The sequence below is a fragment of the Spathaspora passalidarum genome, assembly GCF_000223485.1.
Source record: "Spathaspora passalidarum NRRL Y-27907 unplaced genomic scaffold SPAPAscaffold_1, whole genome shotgun sequence".
Taxonomy (NCBI): domain Eukaryota; kingdom Fungi; phylum Ascomycota; class Pichiomycetes; order Serinales; family Debaryomycetaceae; genus Spathaspora; species Spathaspora passalidarum.
Genome location: NW_006767425.1, coordinates 2372772 through 2392281, shown reverse-complemented (window position 1 = coordinate 2392281; position 19510 = coordinate 2372772). Strand labels below are relative to the sequence as shown.

General features: G+C 37.0%; 6 protein-coding genes across 6 annotated transcripts; 4 read left to right on the top strand and 2 right to left on the bottom strand. All coding sequences in view use genetic code 12, as the record gives it.

Moving 5' to 3' along the window:
• Positions 1–78: 78 nt before the first annotated feature.
• On the bottom strand, positions 79–8074 carry SPAPADRAFT_147282 (uncharacterized protein; the record flags this gene model as incomplete). Its single annotated transcript, XM_007373071.1, has 1 exon — positions 79–8074. The coding sequence occupies one exon, from the start codon at positions 8036–8038 to the stop codon at positions 149–151; it is 7890 nt and encodes a 2629-aa protein (XP_007373133.1).
• Positions 8075–9910: 1836 nt separating this feature from the next.
• On the top strand, positions 9911–11073 carry SPAPADRAFT_58916 (uncharacterized protein; the record flags this gene model as incomplete). The annotated part of the gene is made up of 1 exon (XM_007373070.1): positions 9911–11073. A coding segment is annotated over one exon (568 nt), but the record flags the coding sequence as incomplete, so codon positions are not given.
• Positions 11074–11542: 469 nt separating this feature from the next.
• TUB4 (gamma-tubulin) lies at positions 11543–13013 on the top strand (the record flags this gene model as incomplete). Its single annotated transcript, XM_007373069.1, has 2 exons — positions 11543–11550; positions 11606–13013. 2 exons carry the CDS (start codon positions 11543–11545, stop codon positions 13011–13013), a joined length of 1416 nt encoding a protein of 471 aa, XP_007373131.1.
• Positions 13014–13238: 225 nt separating this feature from the next.
• HOM3 (aspartate kinase) lies at positions 13239–16035 on the bottom strand (the record flags this gene model as incomplete). The annotated part of the gene is made up of 1 exon (XM_007373067.1): positions 13239–16035. One exon carries the CDS (start codon positions 15959–15961, stop codon positions 14339–14341), a length of 1623 nt encoding a protein of 540 aa, XP_007373129.1.
• Positions 13311–14285, top strand: GVP36 (Gvp36p; the record flags this gene model as incomplete). Its single annotated transcript, XM_007373068.1, has 1 exon — positions 13311–14285. The coding sequence occupies one exon, from the start codon at positions 13311–13313 to the stop codon at positions 14283–14285; it is 975 nt and encodes a 324-aa protein (XP_007373130.1).
• Positions 16036–18089: 2054 nt separating the features above from the next.
• SPAPADRAFT_64803 (uncharacterized protein) lies at positions 18090–19438 on the top strand (the record flags this gene model as incomplete). The annotated part of the gene is made up of 1 exon (XM_007373066.1): positions 18090–19438. One exon carries the CDS (start codon positions 18150–18152, stop codon positions 19350–19352), a length of 1203 nt encoding a protein of 400 aa, XP_007373128.1.
• Positions 19439–19510: the final 72 nt, after the last annotated feature.

Below are 19510 nucleotides of genomic sequence, written 5' to 3'. Positions count from 1 at the left end.
AAAATTCAGGCGGTTGAGCTTTTTCGTTTGTTGTATTTTTTGGGGAACATGACTAACGCGCTTGTTCCTGCAGATAACACAATACACTACTATCCTTTGCAAGTTATACACGTAGTTAATACAAATTTATACAAGTGTTACACTAGTTTTACACAGTTACAACCATTTCATCGTCTCCGCTTATATCGGACGAATCGTCTCTGAAATATGTAGAAAATGTAGCATCAGAAGCATCCATCTTTTTAATAACATGAGGTTTGGGTGTGACTCGTGGCAGTTCTGATCGAGGCAGGTCCAAGGAATCCATCGAATCTCTTCCTTGGTGTTGTTGCTGCAAATCATCCAACGTCAATAGTTTCCCATAATTGGATATCTGCTTCAATGGCTCCGATAATTTGCTTCTCTTCTTCGGTATCTTGAACTTGTTCCCAAGAATCTTACCTGTATGCTGCAATATCATCTTAATAATATCCTTTTTGATCCGATTCATAAGGTCTTCACCTGACCATATCTTGTGGTTATACGTGAGATTAGGCACATTCAATTGCAATTGATTGACATCGAGTAAATGGTTGTTCTTTGGTCCACGGAAACTGACAACTAGAATAAACTTGACAATTTCAACATGAATTATCGATTTATACTTGGCGGACCGTGCAGTCACAAGGGCCAAGTTATCTTCATCATCTTCAATTCGCTTCTTTTTCAACCTTGTCAGCTTCTTGGTCTTTGTTTTCGTACCTTCACTAAACTCATCATTAGAGAAAGATGTAATAGAACTCATCTCACTGGAGTTCCGAGGTGACATATTATCAGAAACCGATGTCGATGCATTAGCTGACCAATTTGACGACGACGGTTTAGATTTCTGTATCAATCGCTTGATTGGGTTCTTGGATGAATTGGACTTGTTACTACTCGTCTCAGAAGCATACCCTTCCTCCTCTTGTTCAAAAATATCATCAAAGTCATCATGTTCTTGCAGATCATCCATGTCAACAGAATCATCTTTGGGGAACAAATAGGATACCAATTTCTTGGCAGTTGAAAACTCTAGTTCAAGCTGCAATGGCTGTATTTCCACCTTAGCATCCTTGACAATACGAATTCCACCTATAGGTTCCATCAATGTCCACGACATATTCAACAATCGTTTCCCATCGGGCGCACTTTCATATGGTGTTAACAATTGGGGATATAACGCATCCTTCTGTAAGTTAAATCCTTGGAGAAACGAAACCTGGAGATTGTTCACATTAGTCCCATCTGCAGACTCGGTTCTAGTAAACCTGGTGTTCCCTAATGCAAAATCAACGAATGGTTCACGATTATCATCCAAGAAGTGCCAGATTATTTGATCAGCCAATACATTCCAGTAACTCGAGGAGATTTGTTTGGACTTGAATCTCAACGAGATTCCCTTCATAACATACATCAATTCAAATTTCAACTTGACTAATTCCACTTGTAAAACTGCCAATGATTCTTTTTCAAAGTCATGGTGTTGGGCACGTTTAACATCAAAGCTTAGCAATAGCTCCAGGTATTCTCTGATTTGATCTTGAAGTGTCTTGACTCGAATATCCAATCCATGGAAATCGGTAGAATCACTCAATGCCATAACCTTCTTTAACCTTCCAGTAACATCATCCTTGGATGTCCTAGTATGGAATAACAAGTCACTATAGACGTAATAAATGCATGAATACTGATCTGAAGTAGCATTAATCACAAACTTACCCAAGTAAACCACAAGCTCTTTCTCAACTGATCTACTAGACGCTTCCACAAACAATGGATTCTTTTGTTTATACATTACGGCCTTTGTGCTTCTATCACTCACCATATATCGACTATTGATTGAATTATTACCTTGGTAACAAACCTCACATTCAAACCAAGGTGGCCAATTATCAGCACCAGTAGAGTATCCAGAAACAAAGTTGGAAATCATAGGATCAGTTTTTTCAACAATTGAGTTTTTACAAACCACGAAAATTTGTTCATCCTTTAACAATACCCCATATCTTCTTTCCACCATGCTGCAATTTTCCGTATTTTCATCCATAGTATTAACCATATCACGCATATTGACACCAATAATTCGTATTTCCAAATCACGAACCGTAATCAACACACATGCATCGGGATTCTTTTTACTTACCAATTGAATCTGAGGATGTATCAACTTAATCAAATACTTGTTGTCGACTTCTTCGTCTTCATTCACTTGATCAAACTCATCATGGAAACTGTTAATTACTTGTTCGCTTGTCTTGAAGTCGCTTGGGTCGAATGACCGGTGCTGTTTAATACTTTCAGGTTTTAATCCATCCTCTTCTTGCTGTTGCTCATTGATTATGCTCTCTACCAAATCCACGGCAGCCTTAGACATGAAAAACACATTATTCTTTCTATCACCAACCTTTCCCAAATAGCAAAGAAAGTAATCACGCAACTGATTATCCCACTTCATCTGCAAGTTATGTATAATGAATCTATTATGAAACTGGGAAACCGATCCATCAAGAATATCATTAGACAAATGGCCTGAATAGGCAGATAGCCTCGAGGTTTGCTTCGATAACGATGTTCCGTCTTCATCATCAACTTGTTCTTCGATAAATTCATCCCGTGCCGTACTTACCACTTCTATCTTCTCATTCAACAGTAGTATATTAGTCTCCAAATTCTTGATATCATCTTCAAATTCAGGCAGCGCGTTAAGTTTATACCTATCGAGTAATTTCTGTTGTGACTCTAACTCATCTTCGAGACGATCGATTCTTTGTTGTAGAATCCGTCTTTGCACAGCAGCAGGCTTTTCCAAATCCATTAAACAATCATGAATAGGTTCATTACCAAATGGGAATGGTCCCTCCAGTTCCTTGGTGAACTCTCGGAAATAACTAAACTTTGGAGTAAACAAAAATGGAACAATTCTAATTTTAGGATATGGAGAAAGTGGTTCCTTAACTTCCAATTCGATAAAATCTTCTTGATCTAACCATGAATAGTCTTGATTATACGAATCAATATCAGCCATCCAATCCAGAAATGTACGTCCATTCAATGATCCATCACTGGATGAACTACTTGATGCCGAAGACATCAATTCTCCCTTGACATACTGAGCAACTTTACTGGTTACACATCGATCTGGGAATGTAGCTCTAATCAACCTCACGTCCATATTCTCGGTACTTACTTCAACTTGATTCATCTTCAAATGACGTACTTGGGTACGTTTATTTAATTTCTTATTGACATAAGTAATCAACTCTCGCCTTTGATGCATATCAACTTCAAATTTGGTAAACCTTGATTTCAATCCTGTGAACTGCACGCGATTATTCTTATCAGGCACGTCGTTACTGGCATGGAGGTACATGTGCGAAATGATTACCGGATTAAATACTAATTGATACTTGATAGTGAACAAGTGCTTACCCATCAGAACCAGCTTCTTCTTCAACAGATCGCCTTTATACAAATTCCCATTTCGAACTGGCATAACTGTGTGATGTAATAACAAATCCCACCAACGGAAGAAATATTGAAATGTCAAGGGGGTAAGATGGGCTGCATTATATGAATGTCCTGTATCTGAGTTGGAAATCACAGCAAGAGCCATGTGGATATAATGAGACCTATAATCCTTGTACGAATCAGGATGATAACTATTGGCGGGATTGGTAACAATAACTTCATAATGGGGTTTGAACTCACTAGTACGCAATTCATTATCAGAAAAGTTATTGGATTCATGCTTATTCCTTTCAAACATCATCCCAAATGTCCATTTGACTCTGCTCTTACTCGACAATTTAATAACTCGTTTCAAGTACTTCTTTGACTCCCCATCAACAAGATTTGTCAAATCGTCTTTATCATCATAAAATAAACTCCATGCTTCCTTGGCCAGAGCACCATAATTTGGAATTACAAATAAGAAATCATCACTGGATAAGGTAATCAATTTTCTACTGTCAATATTACCATCAATAGCCAATTCCACATTATTCTTCCAACAAAAAACAAACCCAGCAGCATCTCCTACAAGTGCATAGGGATCAGTGGAACTCTTCATATGTAAACATAATTCATTGTGAACATTAAACTGGATCCTTCCGTGTAAGATCAATGGAACTTTATCCCACCATCCTATTGGACTATCATCAATTGCTGGCTTGGTAAAATTATCAAAGGCTCTAAACATGAGGCTTAAAGAAGGAGTGTATGACTTACAGAAACTAATCATACATGCACGATCGGTGTTTAAATCACATTGGATATTGGCAATCATTTTCACTGGAGTTAAGGTTCTTGGAACGTACACAGAATAAAAGTTATCGGCTTTGCCATTATCAATACAGGCAGGTGAAAATGGAACAAAAATATATCTGAGTTCTTCTTGCATTTCGTACAATTTCTCATTGATGACTATATTTCCTTGCAAGTGTATGGTAGGTTTCGAAGCATCACTATTCGGTGGGAACGATATTAGCGGTAGTGGATAATCTCGAAGAAACATATAAAGCTTTTTCGCAACCAAGTCGATATGAAATGGTGCTAAAATAGAATACTTCAACTTTGGCTGTTTCCTGGCATTATTATATATAAACTCATCCAAGTCACCATCATTAAATTTATCTAATGTTAAATCAACATCCCTGAATACAGCTCCCATTAATGGTGCACCTTGAGCATATGCCAAAATTGAAAACTTCTGTTTGATGATGGTTCTAATTTCATCTTTGCCCCACACAGCCTCGGTTCTTGTTCTCCAGCTTTCAGTTTTCTCCTTACGGAAAAATCGATATCTGTTAACCCATGCAGTAGACATATTTTCGTAAAGTCTTGACCTGGCTGCTTCAATTTGATCTAATGCATCTGCAACGGTATAAGAAAGGGGAGGCTCTTCTGGATCACTAGAAGTTTGCTCAGCTGGCTTCGAGGGTTTTCTACTTAGTTTACTCACTCTCTCTTTGAATCTGGCTGTGCTTTGAGATATCTTACATTCTGCTGCTTTAAACGGATTTGGACTATGGGGCCTATGTTCATTTAACCTTGGTCCAAAGGGAACAGCTTCTGACAATTCAATCTTGTGTTCAATATCTTCCTCTTGAGCCTGGGATAGTATCTCTTCTGCTTTCTTCTCAAAAATCTTTAGTTTTCTTAATCTTTCTTTGTGTTCAACTATCCCCAATTCATAAATCATCGCCAATTCATTTTCAAATGCATCATTTTCCAATGCAAGCCCCAAAATATTTGTTCTTATCCTAATGCATGGGAATTTCATTGGATGCAATTTTTGCAGAGGATAACATCTCTCAAATTTATCAAACTCTAAACTTACTCCCCAGAAATTATGCTTCAATTGTTTGATGGCCTTAAAAAAGGTGATTAAATTGTCGATAACGGTATACATCAAGAACCTATTAGGTACATTGAATCTAATTGATGCAGGAGTGATATCTGTCTTTCCACGAAGATCAATATTCAACTTCGTTTGTGTGATAACTACTAATCGTGCCCAAAGCTTGGTGGCGGGTTGGATAACATATAATCTAGCATAACCAATATCAACAGATTTTAATGATGATACATTTCGGAATTGTGCAGTGTCTACCTCAATCAAAATATCCACTTTGCGAGGAAGTCTGGTGACTAAAGCTACTGAATCAAGATTAACATCCAATTTGATTTTCTTTCGTGGTGCTATCTGTCTAAGCATATCCTTGGAACAATTGCTTTCAACAGTGGGCGCAAATCTCTCAACCATTGTCTTGGCATAAAAGATACACCATACAAAAAACATATCTATACGAGCATCCACCGAGGGTACTGTCAATATTAACTTGTTGATATCGTCAGATTTGTGTTTGTTGGAGAGATCAATACCACTGATTGAAAGAACTCTTTTAATTCGTTTGGTACATTCGTCTTCTCGTTCATCTTCTTCGTCTTCAATATCATTCAGGGTCTCGATACTTGACAAATCACCGTATTCAGAATCTGTTTCACTGTATTCGGTAACTTGATCAAAATCTTCAATATATTCGGAATCATATTCGCTTAATGTGTACAATTCAACACAATTACTAGTCAATTCCACGTGCTCCTTTTTCAGTTTATATATGAAACGAGTATCTTTGATTCTGAGAGAGATTCCTCTTCTGAAATCAGCTAAATCAACTTCTTTCTGTAAGTTCTCGTCATAAATCATATGTGATGGTAATCCCTCTTTACATATTATATCTAACAAAATAGTACCAAGTTTGACATTAATCGAAGTCACAATTGAAGGAATAATTTCAAATAATTGTAGATAATCGGATTTGACTGGTTGGAAAGTATGGTTATTCTCGATAAATGCCTCATAATCTGCCGATTTAATCCATTCTTTATACTTTTCATTATTGAATATTCGTTGTTGATTACGATATTGTCGAACAATATGGAAGAACATATCATTAACTGATTTCATTCGGACGATTTTACTTGCAACTCGTATAGCTACTGTATTGCTTAAAACATTGTATGTTATCAACGAAGTAATTTTTGAAATCAGAATCCTGTTTCCTTCAACTTCACTTCTAAATTCCTTAAGTTTGATCAATGAATCAATAGTAGTCTTGTTTCTTCTCCTTCTCGTGAAGATCTTCCCCATAAGATCCAGCAATGAGCATTTGAAAATTAAATTCGATTTAGAATTCCGGTTGAAATCTTCATGTTTTGAATCTCTAGCAGGTAAATGAATATTCAAATGGGTATCTACTATATCTATGGTTCCTGATATAGACCTTATCATTTGCACAATAGTCATAAGTATTTCATTAGCCATATCGTTCTTGACTGTTGATTGTTGCATTCGTTTCATCATCTTGTTCCTTTGAATGGCAAATAAAATTTCTTGCTGGTCATAATAAACATCAATGGTCGGACTGGTGAGAATCAAAGATATGTTAAAATTAATTGTATCTTGTGATTCTTGTCGATGAAGCAATGCATTCATTACTCTAACGGCTTCCAATGGGTCAAATTCATGGTTTAATGTTCCTGACGGTATCTCAACACATTGAGTCTCCTTGTGATATAGTTTAAATGAAGTTAAATACCATGAAAGTTTAAAGTTTGAGTATGTGTCCTTATCAATTTTGGTTAGTGATATGATTGAAGTCAAGTTTATGCTTAGTTGTTTATGAGACAACGTGAAATCTTCTAATCGTATTTCAGCTGATGAGAAAAAGTCTAAGAATTCTTGTAAAAGTCCAACGTATTTGAGAAGATCTGGCAATTCCTTTGGGCCTTTTGAAACCTCCTTCCTAGGCTTGGATAGTTCGAGATATTCCAATGGCAAGTTCAACCTTCCAATAGATAATGCAAATTTGAAATTTATCAACTGTAAACTTACTCTGTTCTGGTCGTTACAAGTTGTAACTGAATTGCAATCGATATAAAACTCCAAATTTCGCAATAAATGTGTATTCTGTTTCTTATCTTTGGCTATTAGACCTGACAACATAGTGATTGTAAATCTAAAGTCATGTTGCTCATTAATTGTCACTTGGAGTCTTGTATAGTCGCAAAATATACTGGTTTTGCCTTTTACGGCCAATCGAAACACATGTATATTGATTCTGTTGCAAATTCGTGATTCAATAAATGAATATATTTTTTTGGACATGTGAAACGTGACTGCTCGACTCAATGATCCACCCTTGCTAGTCTTGGCAGGTTTAGCAGGAGTATCATGGCCAGCTTGCTGTCCCGACTCAAGGGTTGTCACTTCAACATCAACAATTTCCAAGTTGATCAATTTCAACCCCGATGTTTCATTGGACCTAAAGAAGTTAAACCGTAGTGAAATTTTCCTGATGTGGATCTTTGTGGTTTTCAATCGTATAGTCACTTGTCTTAGTGATAGCCACGCAATATATTTGACGGTAACATATTTAGAGCAGTTAAGTAAAATCAATACTATGACATATGGGAGTATCTGTATGAATATTAGTAGCCAGAAGATGTATGTCATTATTTAGGACGATTGAATCATATGATGAGAGTATCCTGATGAACGCTTATCTGTGTGTGATGGCGGTTGTCTTAAAAAATTCAGTTCCGTTGCTTCCTGGTTTACCCGCCCTACATCGGTCGTAAATGAAATTCAATCATTTTGTATGGAGACAAAATGTTAGTAATTTTTCTTCTACGGGGGGTTTGGAGCCTTTGCTCCTGTCAGAGTTTGACGTCACGGGTTTTTGTGGCAAATAAGATTCAACTGTTCTTGCACCAAGAATGTAACTATTCAAGGAGGCGTAGGGATCGCTATAAAGTATCAAAGACAAATGCAGCTACATGTGTTACTCAAGCATGCAGGATTCATCTTGTGAAGCTTGTACCACAGCTTATGCGGCTTACTCTCAGGGCGCGCTACCGATTATTTTCAATTGCAACGGGGCTTACCAAAGTAAACTACATGATTTTGCAGCGAACGATTTAAAAATAAAACAAAGAACGATGCTCCCGTTCGAAACGATTAGACGAGAATTGACGAGGTTTGTTGCAAGTGCATTTTATTAAGGTTACGATTTACGAAAATTAAAATGTTGAGACAAAATCCTAGATTTCACGTGGAATTGGAACTATGGTATAGCTATTGGCTATCATTTGGCTGGTGCACCAAGTTAGTCTATTTAGAACATAGACCAGTATTAGTAGAAGCCTGTGAGTATTGTGACGCAAAAGGGCAGTTGCTTCACGTGTTACTATTGAATCAGAAAACGTGGTTGAAGGTGCTACACAAAGATGTAAGCTCTCTGGGTTGAAACACTTTTCTACAGAAAGAGTATGAAGGAGTGCCAAGAATATAAAGAAGCTCCTTCTGTCAGATAAAAAAATTGTAAATATTGCTCTTTATTGTAATTGCCAAGAAATTTTTGATAAAGTTTCAACCTTCGTACTTCTCAGACATACTCTGTGTGCGCGGATACTTTACAATTCACAGCCCTCGGTAAGGAGGACATCAATCCAAGAACAGCAGACGAGAAATATCAATTCGTGTTCGTTTGAAAATTTTAAGCCGAGTTGCGCTTTGATGCTAAGCTTCTATTTCACGCCAAGGAAGTCACATAGATCTAGCCATCAAGTTGGCAAAAGTCAAGAGAAAGTTATTTAGACATCCAATCTCCTCACATGAGAGAGAAAATTCATATGAAATGCGCCCGATGGTGCAGCTATACGTTTCCAAGAAACACAAGAGCAATTATTTGCTCTATGTTGAATGGCAAAACGTTCGGTTACGAGAAAATACTATTTTGTTTTGGAGGGTCAACCCATTGTTAAACCCGAACTTTGCTCTCATCTTTGGATTCATACGACTTGTATATTCCCTTTTTCTAATTGTTGATATTTCATCTATTTTAGAAACATTTGTTTCATATTCGGAGTGCAATTACACGAATTAAAGCAATTCGGTTTAATTGGAATCTTAAAATTGTCCAATTCTGGTTATTCACTCTTGTTAGATTTGGCCAATGAAAATCGCCCTTGTAGGATCTGCTGAAGAAGATTTCTCACTTTGTACTATAGTAAATTTCCGAATTGGGAAATCCAATTTTGCAACAACCACCACGGAAAAAAAAAATTTAAAAATAGCACAAACCGTTTTCCCGATCTGGTAATATGCTTTTTTTGCAATCTTGACGAACTATCCCAAGTGAATAATACTGGTTTTGGTAACAGAACGTTCAAAAAGGATATCAAAATAGCCTAGACCTAATACATCGAAATTTTTATTTCCTAATATAGACCATACCCTTGCAAGAGGTGGTAGTCTCGGTTAAATTATAAATACGTAAGTAAAAGCCACTTTTTGTAAACGAACTATCTTTCTTTCACACTATCAAAAAATCAACCTACCGTACTATGAAGTTAGATCTCCCTACCGCCACCTTAGTGTTGGCTGCTATCTCCCAAGTTGCTGCTTCTCCACTTGTAGTTGAAAAGGTTGGTACCAGAGCCTTAACAACCAGACAATTAGAAACTCTTACCAATGCCGTCGCTAACATTGAACACTACAACTCCAAGCGTGACACCATGGACTTCTTTGAACTTGCTGAAAGAGAAGTTCAAATTGTCACTGATGTTTTGGAAGCTCTTAAGGATTCCCAATTAGCTCCAGCTATTATTTCTTACATCATTTCTGACCCACAATTAAGTGAAGTTGCTCAACAAGTTATCATCTTAACTATTCAAAGTGGTGTTATTAGTTTGCAAACTTTGTTAACTTCATTGAACCAGTCTGGTTTAGCTGTTGATGTTATCCACGACTTAATTAACAACTGTCAATTCTACAGACAAATCTTCAAGCTTGTGTTGCAACAAGTTGCCAACTTACCTGCACTTATTGCCGGTATTCTTCATACCAACCCAGTTGATATCCTTGATTTTATTGGTAAGGTTCTCAAGAGAGAAGAAAAAAAGGAATATGTAAATGAACTTGAGCTTTACACCAGAGACACCCAAGATGTTGTTACATCATTAATGGAATCTTTAAAGAACTCCGGTTTAGCTAACCAAGTTGTCAACGCTTTAGTGGTTGATGACAACTTCTACACCTTCGGTGCTGAATTAATTGAAAAATTGATTGACAAGGGATTGATTTCCGTTACCGATATTACCAAGGCTCTTATCAAATCAGGATTGATTCCATCTGTTATCAAGGAATTCTTGAAGATTAGTACCTTGAAAGATGTTATTGTTACTGCTTTGGCAGCTGCATTCAACCAATGTAAGGACAGTGAAGGTGGTACCCCAACCAACCCAACTACTACTACAACGACTACTCCAACATCTAAACCTACTAACCCTGGTGGTAACCCTAATTGTAAGAGAAGAAGAAAGAGAAGCAACTATTAGTTGATCTAATGTTCTTACGTTAAGACTTGTTTTTACTTTCGGTACAGTTCTTTTCTGTTTATGCTTTTTATAATACCACTACTTATTGAAATTAGTTAGTTATGTCTTATTTATACAATTTTTAATTATATGATGTGTTTCTAGATTGCTAAATCAATTTTATGTAGAAACAATATTCATCCCAAAGAAGTAATTGCATTCCTCTATGTGGGGGCCTCCCAAAAAAATTTTAGTTTAAACATCCACTGACATAATTCCTAAAGCAGAAGTATTATCAAGTTTAGAGTGGCTTGGCAGGCAGGTACTTTTTGAGAACTGTTGAATTTCAATACCACCGCTGTAATACTTTTGACAAAGATATCGAAATTTAAACACATTACATGGGTAATGCTATAAATAATAAGCCGATATACAAGAACTATACCTTCCTATGTTGAAACTAATTTAACTACCCAACTCTCCTTTGTTGATGGTATTGAACCACTTTCTTCTGGATTCACTGTTCACAATCAGTCACGTGCTTGCAACCACGTCAATTATCACCACATAACAAAAAAAAAAATAAAAAGAAAAACTGAAATGTAAACAAAGACATAGTATAGCCAAATCAACACCCAAAATGCCAGGGTATGTACTCAACCTGCAAATAATTTTTAGCTAATCAAACTACTAACATCAATAGGGAAACTATTACTATACAAGCAGGGCAATGTGGAAACCAAGTTGGATTGCAATACTGGAACCAACTCGCGACTGAACACGGAATCAATCCTGATGGAACCACGTTAGCATACCCAGAAGACACCTCGCTTAGGTTCTCCCCACTAGCAAACACTACCAATGCACAGACCACAACCAAAGACCGTGATGATAAACCCGAATTGTTCTTTTCCTGCGAGTCTTCTCGTGAACGATATACCCCACGGTCTATATTGATTGACCTTGAACCGTCGGTCATCAACAAATGTACATCCAAAATGCCGATGATAAATCCAAGAAATATCCATTTGAGTGAACAAGGTAATGGGGCAGCCAATAATTGGCAACAGGGATACATATATGGAACGAATTATGAGACTGAGTTGATAAGTTTAATTGATCGCGAGTTGGATAAATGTGATAATTTATCGAGTTTCCAATTGATACATGGAGTTGCTGGTGGGACCGGTGCTGGTGTAGGATCAAAGATATTGGAATTGTTGAATGATAGGTATGGAACCAAGAAATTGTTGAATACGTTCCTGATATTCCCTTATAACGAAGGCACTTCCGATGTGGTTGTGCAACCATACAACACCGTGCTTACTTTAAAGCGATTAATTGAATTCAGCGATGCTACATTTGTGTTTCACAATGATGCCATGAACAGCATTGAGAATTTACTATACGCCAAAAAGAATGATATCGATAGAACTGCAGCCAATGCATTCAACGAGACTAACAAATTGATTGCCTTTATTGCGGCATCTGTGTCAAACCCATTACGATTCCCCGGGTATATGTACAGTTCATATGACTCTATTTATTCAACGTTGATCCCTACGCCAGATTTGAAATTCTTGACCACGTCAATTGGACCTCGTGGTGGACATCATTCCAATAATGCTTATGATATGATTTTGGAATTGTCCAATGATAGATACAAGACCAATCGAGCCGGACCTAAGACCAACTATATATCCATGATGAATTACGTAATAGGAGACAGTTTTAATCAACAAGAGATCAAAAAGGCGATTTTAAAATTACAAAAACGAACAAACTTTGTACCGTGGGTTCCAAGATCAATACCGGTGGTTCGAGGTAAAAAATCACCATTCAGTGAGGCAAAACTTCTGGGGATTCAAATTTCAAATAACACATCGATTGTGGAAATGTTCAGCAAGATCTTGAACCAGTATGATATGTTGGCTAACAGGCGAGCCTACATTACCGGGTATACCCAGGATAATTCCGAGGAGGAACGGGAACGAGTCATGGATATGTTCAGGGATAGTCGAGAAGTCGTAGCTCGTGTAGTTGACGAGTATGATCGATGTAAGAGTAAGGAATATTTAGAAGATGAAATGATGGATATAGATGAGTTATAAAATACATACATGTATCAGGTTTGCGTTTGCGTTTGCGTTTCCGTTTGCGTTTACGTTTACGTTTACGTTTGCGTTTGCGTTTGCGTTTGCGTTTACGTTTACGTTTACGTTTACGTTTGTTTTATCGTAGATGTAAAAATAAATTAGCCAGATTTTCTCAACCACATGCGCGCGTGTTGAAGGGGACGACCAAAAAAAAAAAAAGAATTAGGTGTCAGTCATCCAAAGGGGCAAGTGGTAGTTGTATTCTTATACGCAAATTTTACTAGATAACCAAATCAATCAGTACCATAAAACATGTCATTCAACTTCTCCAACTTCACCAAGGACTTGAAGTCACTTGGAGACAAAATTTCTACTGAATTCAACAAGGAAGTTGTCCCCTTGGCCCAAAGAACCACACGTATGGTTCAAGAAAAGATTGGGAATGTCAATGCTGATGAAATCAGTCAATTGCCAAGTGAATATATTGAAATCGCCAGGAAATGTAACCTGATTGAACAGCTCTACAAGAATGTTCTTAAGGTTACCTCCACCTATGACAATGAACCTTATGACTATCCTTCCAACTTACAAGAACTGTTTACCGAATTTGGTAAAGACATAACCAGCCGAGTCTCATCTTTGTCCAAGGCCACTTCCCCTGCTGAAGCACAAGCTGCGTTGATTCATCCTAAACAAGATCTTACCAGACCTCCAAAGACCTTGTACCATGCTATAAGTAGAGCCACTGACCCTGCAGTTTTGAGTGGTGCAGATAACCAACATCAAGATATCAATGACCCACTAGTTAAAGGATTAACTTTATACTCGACTAATTTGAACAAGATTGCCAACGCAAGATTAGGCCAAGATCAGTTGATCAGAACCAAGTTTAATAAACCATTGACTACTACTTTAAGATCATTGATTGGTCAATCCAACCAAATTCAAAAGAAGGTTGAACAAAAGAGAATTGACTATGATTTGGCCAGAAAGGCTTTGACTAACTGTACTAATCCAAACAAGGAATCTCAATTACGTGTCGATATGGAAAATGCTGAAGATGAATTCGCCAATACCGTAGAAGATGCCATTAATATCATGCAAAATGTATTGGAAAATGCTAAACCTTTGCATGAATTCTTGGAGTTGATCAAGGCTCAATTAGCTTATCATAAATTGGCCAATGAATTACTTGGTCTGATGGTGGAAGATTTCGAACAGATTATTGAAGATAGCTCTAAACAAACTGGTACGGAATCTAGAGAATCGGGAGACTTTGATATTTAATCTGTTTGTATTGTTTTTTTTTGTTTATTTTTTATTTATACTATAATATATGACTATTGCTGCGTCTTTAAGAATTGTAATCTCAAATCTATAGCACTTGCAGCTGTATCTTCGTAATTGTCTTCTAACAACTTCGCATGAATAGATTGTAATGCTCTTATGGTGTCTTTTTCGTTAATGACGGCAGAGATGTTAATTTCATTAGCACCTTGACTGATCATTTCAATATTGATTTTTTCATCGGCCAAGATCTTGAACATATTACCAGCAATACCGATGAAATTAACCATTTGTTTGCCAACTAAGGAAACGATAGTCATTTCTCTAGTGATATCAACCGTTCCCATAGTTTTCAACTCTTGCAAGGAATGTTTCAACTGTAATTCTTGTTCAGCTTGGATGGATAACGCCATAGAAACGTGAACTTCTGAGGTGGAAATTAAATCAACCACTAACTTATGCTTGTCCAAAGTGGTGAAAATCTTGGCCAAGAATCCATGGGCTAAGGTCTTTTTGTTGGAATGGATATTTATAACGACAATGTTTTGTTTAGCGGTGATGGCAGTAGCTGATCTCTTCTTATGACTGGAGATATAACTGCTTGGTAAAGTTTCGTATGCTGCTGGAGGATGTGGTGGGGTTGCTTCTCCACGTCTTCCGATATTGTCAGGGAAGATAATGGTACCTTTCCCGGTTGGATTTTCAACATTCTTGATTCTGATAGGAATCTTGGCCTTGATAACTTGCTCCATGGTGAATGGGTGAATAACTTCGGAACCATAGTAGGTCAATTCGGCTGCTTCTTCTGGGGTGACACTGTCTAATCTTCTAGCATTGGGCACTTTTCGTGGATCGGCAGTGAAAATACCATCAACTTCTTTCCAAATTTGCAATTCGTCAGCTTGTACGCCAACAGCTGCTAAGGCGGCACACAAATCGGTATATCCTCTTCCAACCCCATTCAATAACCCACCTGGGACAACCCCGAAATAACCAGTCATAACAGGGATAGCATCGTCATCTTCGAGTTCAGCAACACGTCTTCCTAATTCCAGAGAAAGGAACTTGTAAAATGTATCATCGAACCCATTATTGAAGTCATAATCCAAGGGAATGAGATCGGATAAATCCATATACACCGAATTCAACCCGTGGTCCTTCATTAAGGCCGCTATAAAAAGACAGGAGAGTTTTTCACCAACACCCATGATGGTGTCCAATGATCTTGGGCTTATTTCACCAATGACTTGACAAGCATGTAATAATTCCTTAATATGGTTCAATTCAGTTTTAGTGTCTTCAATCAACTTTTGTCTTATTTCTTCCAGTTCAATCTTGTTCTTGGCATTGTCAACGTGGTCATCTTCAATGACTTGAAGCAAGCTGAGGAAATCACCTTTGGAAGATGCCAAATCAGCCGTACGCAACAATCGAGATGTGGTACCTTCCAGCTTAGTATGGGAAGATCTTGCTGAACAAACAACAATAACTCGATTATTCTCCGAAAATACCTTGACGATATCATCGACTATATTTTCAGGAAATTTCCCGACTGAAGTACCTCCAAATTTTTGGACTATCCATCCACCAGTAGTTAATGGAGTGCTTGGCGGAGTTTGCTTGAAATCAAGCACGGAATTATATGAACGTGCAGATAATGGTGGTGAATCAGACATAGCAACAATCTATAATTTGGGAGAAAGATAGTAATATTATGTACAAGGGCAGTTTGATCAGATGAGCTAATGATATGTATCAAGTGAAAAAGAGAAATATTTAAAAAAGAAAAGAATTGAAATTTTTCACCAATGACTCAACCGGTATACATTTCCGTCAGCACCAGGTGATTTTTTTCTCTGCCATTGTTGAGAAACGCCGGAAACGGAAATCTGAACCGATCACGTGCGGTTGAGTCATAATTAATTTTTTTTTTTTCTTGCCTGGCCCTGGGGTTGTTGCAAAATAATTGTTCTATTATTAATTAATTGTTGCACAAAGATTTTGACTTCGAATAAGATCTTTCTTACTTTAATAGTTGGTTGCAAATTGGAACAGGTTGCAAGGATAAATAATTTCCCGAGATTCTCGTATATCAAAAATTTCTCAGATAATTTCTTAATTACTGCTTTATGCTTTACAGTACTGGACCATGTTTATTGTATATAGCTTGTATGTTCGAAATTAAGGTACTCAAAATTGTTCTGGTCCTTGTGTATGCGAGTGAAATTGTACTGCCATTTTCGTGATAAATTTCCCAAATGATCAGCTTCATATGTATGAAAGGGAGCACATGATATGAAGCTTCTTCTGAAATATGAAATGACATGTCTGAACAACTGGTAATTAGAAGGATTGAAGCAACCTTGGGTGCTGCATTATTCAATTGGATATCCTTACACGAAGAAGCTTAAATGATTCTAAAATGGGCAGTCATGAAACATCTTTAATAATCTTTAAAAGTTGCTAACTGCTTCTAATACGGAATGTAATTTTGACATAATTACACCTTTCAAGTAACTAATTAATCGTGTGATAATTATGAGTAAACACTGCAAATGGAAACCGAAATGCAGCGAAGGAAAATAAATATTTAAGTTGGCAGGGTATTTATTCACTGCTAGGCTTGCTCTTTTCCTCTGTTTGAGAGGGATTTAACCAAGAAATATCTTCACCACTGATTTCACAAACAAAATAAGCATAAATTGCTTTTGTCCAGTTGAAAAGAAAAGAAAGTTTTACTTGCAAAGAACAAAATTAATGGCAGTTAGGAGAATGTGTTTGATCAAATGGGGTTTGCACTCACGTCTATTTTAAAAATCAAAAATTTAGTTATAATCTTCCTACTGGATCCAGATCTGGATGACTTTGAAAACGAAGATGAGGAATATCATGCTGACTACTAAATGCTGCTGAGCTTTTCTTTTCTGATTTCATTGAAGTTTCAACTTTTGAAATTATGTTAGATCATTTGGTGTAAGTTTATAACCGTATAGAATAACCAACTTGGCTATTGTCCAAATTGCCAAATCTTAAAATATTGTCATTTTAAAGCATGGTTGCCTTTGCATTTCGAAATTATAATGAAACTGTTGAAACAGGATTCCCTCGAAAAGTTTTGCATTACAATCTAATTGCCTAAATCCTGAAGATTTGTAAAATATATTGAGTAATCACTCTGATTCAGTCAAAGAAATCCTTTTCATTCGTATCAAAGGAGTAGTATTCACTAGGGAAAGTAATCACACCATACTACATCATATAATGGTAAAACATACAGAATCTTCAACCGATTTCCTGGTTGGTAATGAATATTTATAACTGCCCATGGAAGAGCTTCAACAGTTCTACAGGATACCAGAAAGTGATACTAGTGATCCTCTGAATATAATCGAATTGATCCAGGATCGTTTGCTAGATAATACATTGTGTCCAAATTTATATCATATGCTCTTTAATGGCACACACTACACGGTTATAAGAGCTGAACACGGAGTCGAAGTTAGATGTATGAATTGAATTACTTCGAACCAAGAGCCAGAATTATAAACCTTCTTTGTAATGGCCTTGAGATATTCAATAGCAGTGTAATTCTGATTAAGTCAATGTATCAAATGGTAAATACTCTAAATATTTGTGAAATAAATGACCCAAGCCAACCTCGTATTGTGTTTCAGTTTTGATTCTCCACATTTTGATCCCACCATAAACCCCCCACAAATTTTGGTGCGGCTCAAAAGCCTGGAACGATAAACAAACACGCAACCAAAGTTTTCATTGTTAGACCCCTAAACGAAAACTAAAACTATTGTTAATCCGAGTCTTTTACGCCTGAACTTAGTAATAACCATTGAACACCCTCGAACAATGAATAGCAATTGCTGGATCTTGTCATTTCCAGATGAGATTCTCAATATAATATTCTACCATCTCAACCAGGCAACCACCATGCAGGCTATGCTTGTAAATAAGAAATTTTACCAAATTGGCAAAGTGAAACTATACCGTTGTATATATGTTCTTGGTAGTCAATGGCCACCGCTAGCTATTGACGCAAAAGCTGACACTTCATTTCATCGAGAATTCACGATTATCAACACTTGGGAACAATTAGAAGTATTGTATTTGCTGTCACGTATGAATTTGGTTCGGTATATATTATGTCGCGGCGAGCAGCTTGAGTTTAAACAAGCTATTACAGAGAATTGGCCATGGATTAGGGTAGAATTGGAACAATGTTTCGATGGAGAAGAGGAATCTATAGATGCTCTCAAGACTGACTTCACCAAGGAAGTGATTATGTCTAATTACTTGCCGTTGGAACAAGACAACTATACTGCGAAAAGTATGATTATTGAAAATGAGTGGTCGGTGTCTACCAATATTTTGGATATAGTTCCTCATATGAAGGGACTTGAAAGGATCGAGATTGTTGGAAGATCCGAGAATCTGCTTAAGAATTTGAAATTAACAAGCAAGACTCCGCTACACATTAAATGGTTGTGTGTTTCCTTATTGGAGGTAGATTACATAGACTACAGCGAATTGCAAAGGTTGTTTGACTTGAGTGAAATCACATCGTTTGAAATTCACTTGGCATATTTAGACGAAGCCAGCGAACATGAAAATGAGCTACAAAGGTTAATGAAGAAATGTACCAACCTAAAGAACCTATCATTTGAAACAACTGCCATGTTGTTTTTCCCAAATATAATGAGTACTTTACAAAAACACTCTTTAGAAAAATTGTACATTGCATGTGCTAGCCACCCGCCTTTGCGCAGTTACTACTTGGACTTGTACATGCTTAATCAAACAAATTCACTAACGGAATTACTTGTTAGTTCGACAACCGAAGGACGCTGGTCATTCCAAGAATTTGATCGGGTTTATAAAATAGATCGAGAACAAGAAGAAGATAATACCCAACCGGAAGAACTTAAACTACTCCGAGATTTCATGAGAGAAAGTGACACGCCTCATCCCAAATTACGACATATTGTTCTTGATCGTAATCATTATGCTATTACAAATACCGAACACGGTGTCCAAGTTGACCCCATGAACTAGATAAGCCTCGTCCCCTGGTTGGTTGTGCTACTGTCTCGTTTAAGTATTTTGTTTTCCATTTCTATATGCAGTACGTCCGCTCCGCACCCCCCAATAGGTGAAAAATATGAAAAAATAAATGCCGATGCATTTTATACGCAGGAGATGACCTGATTTTT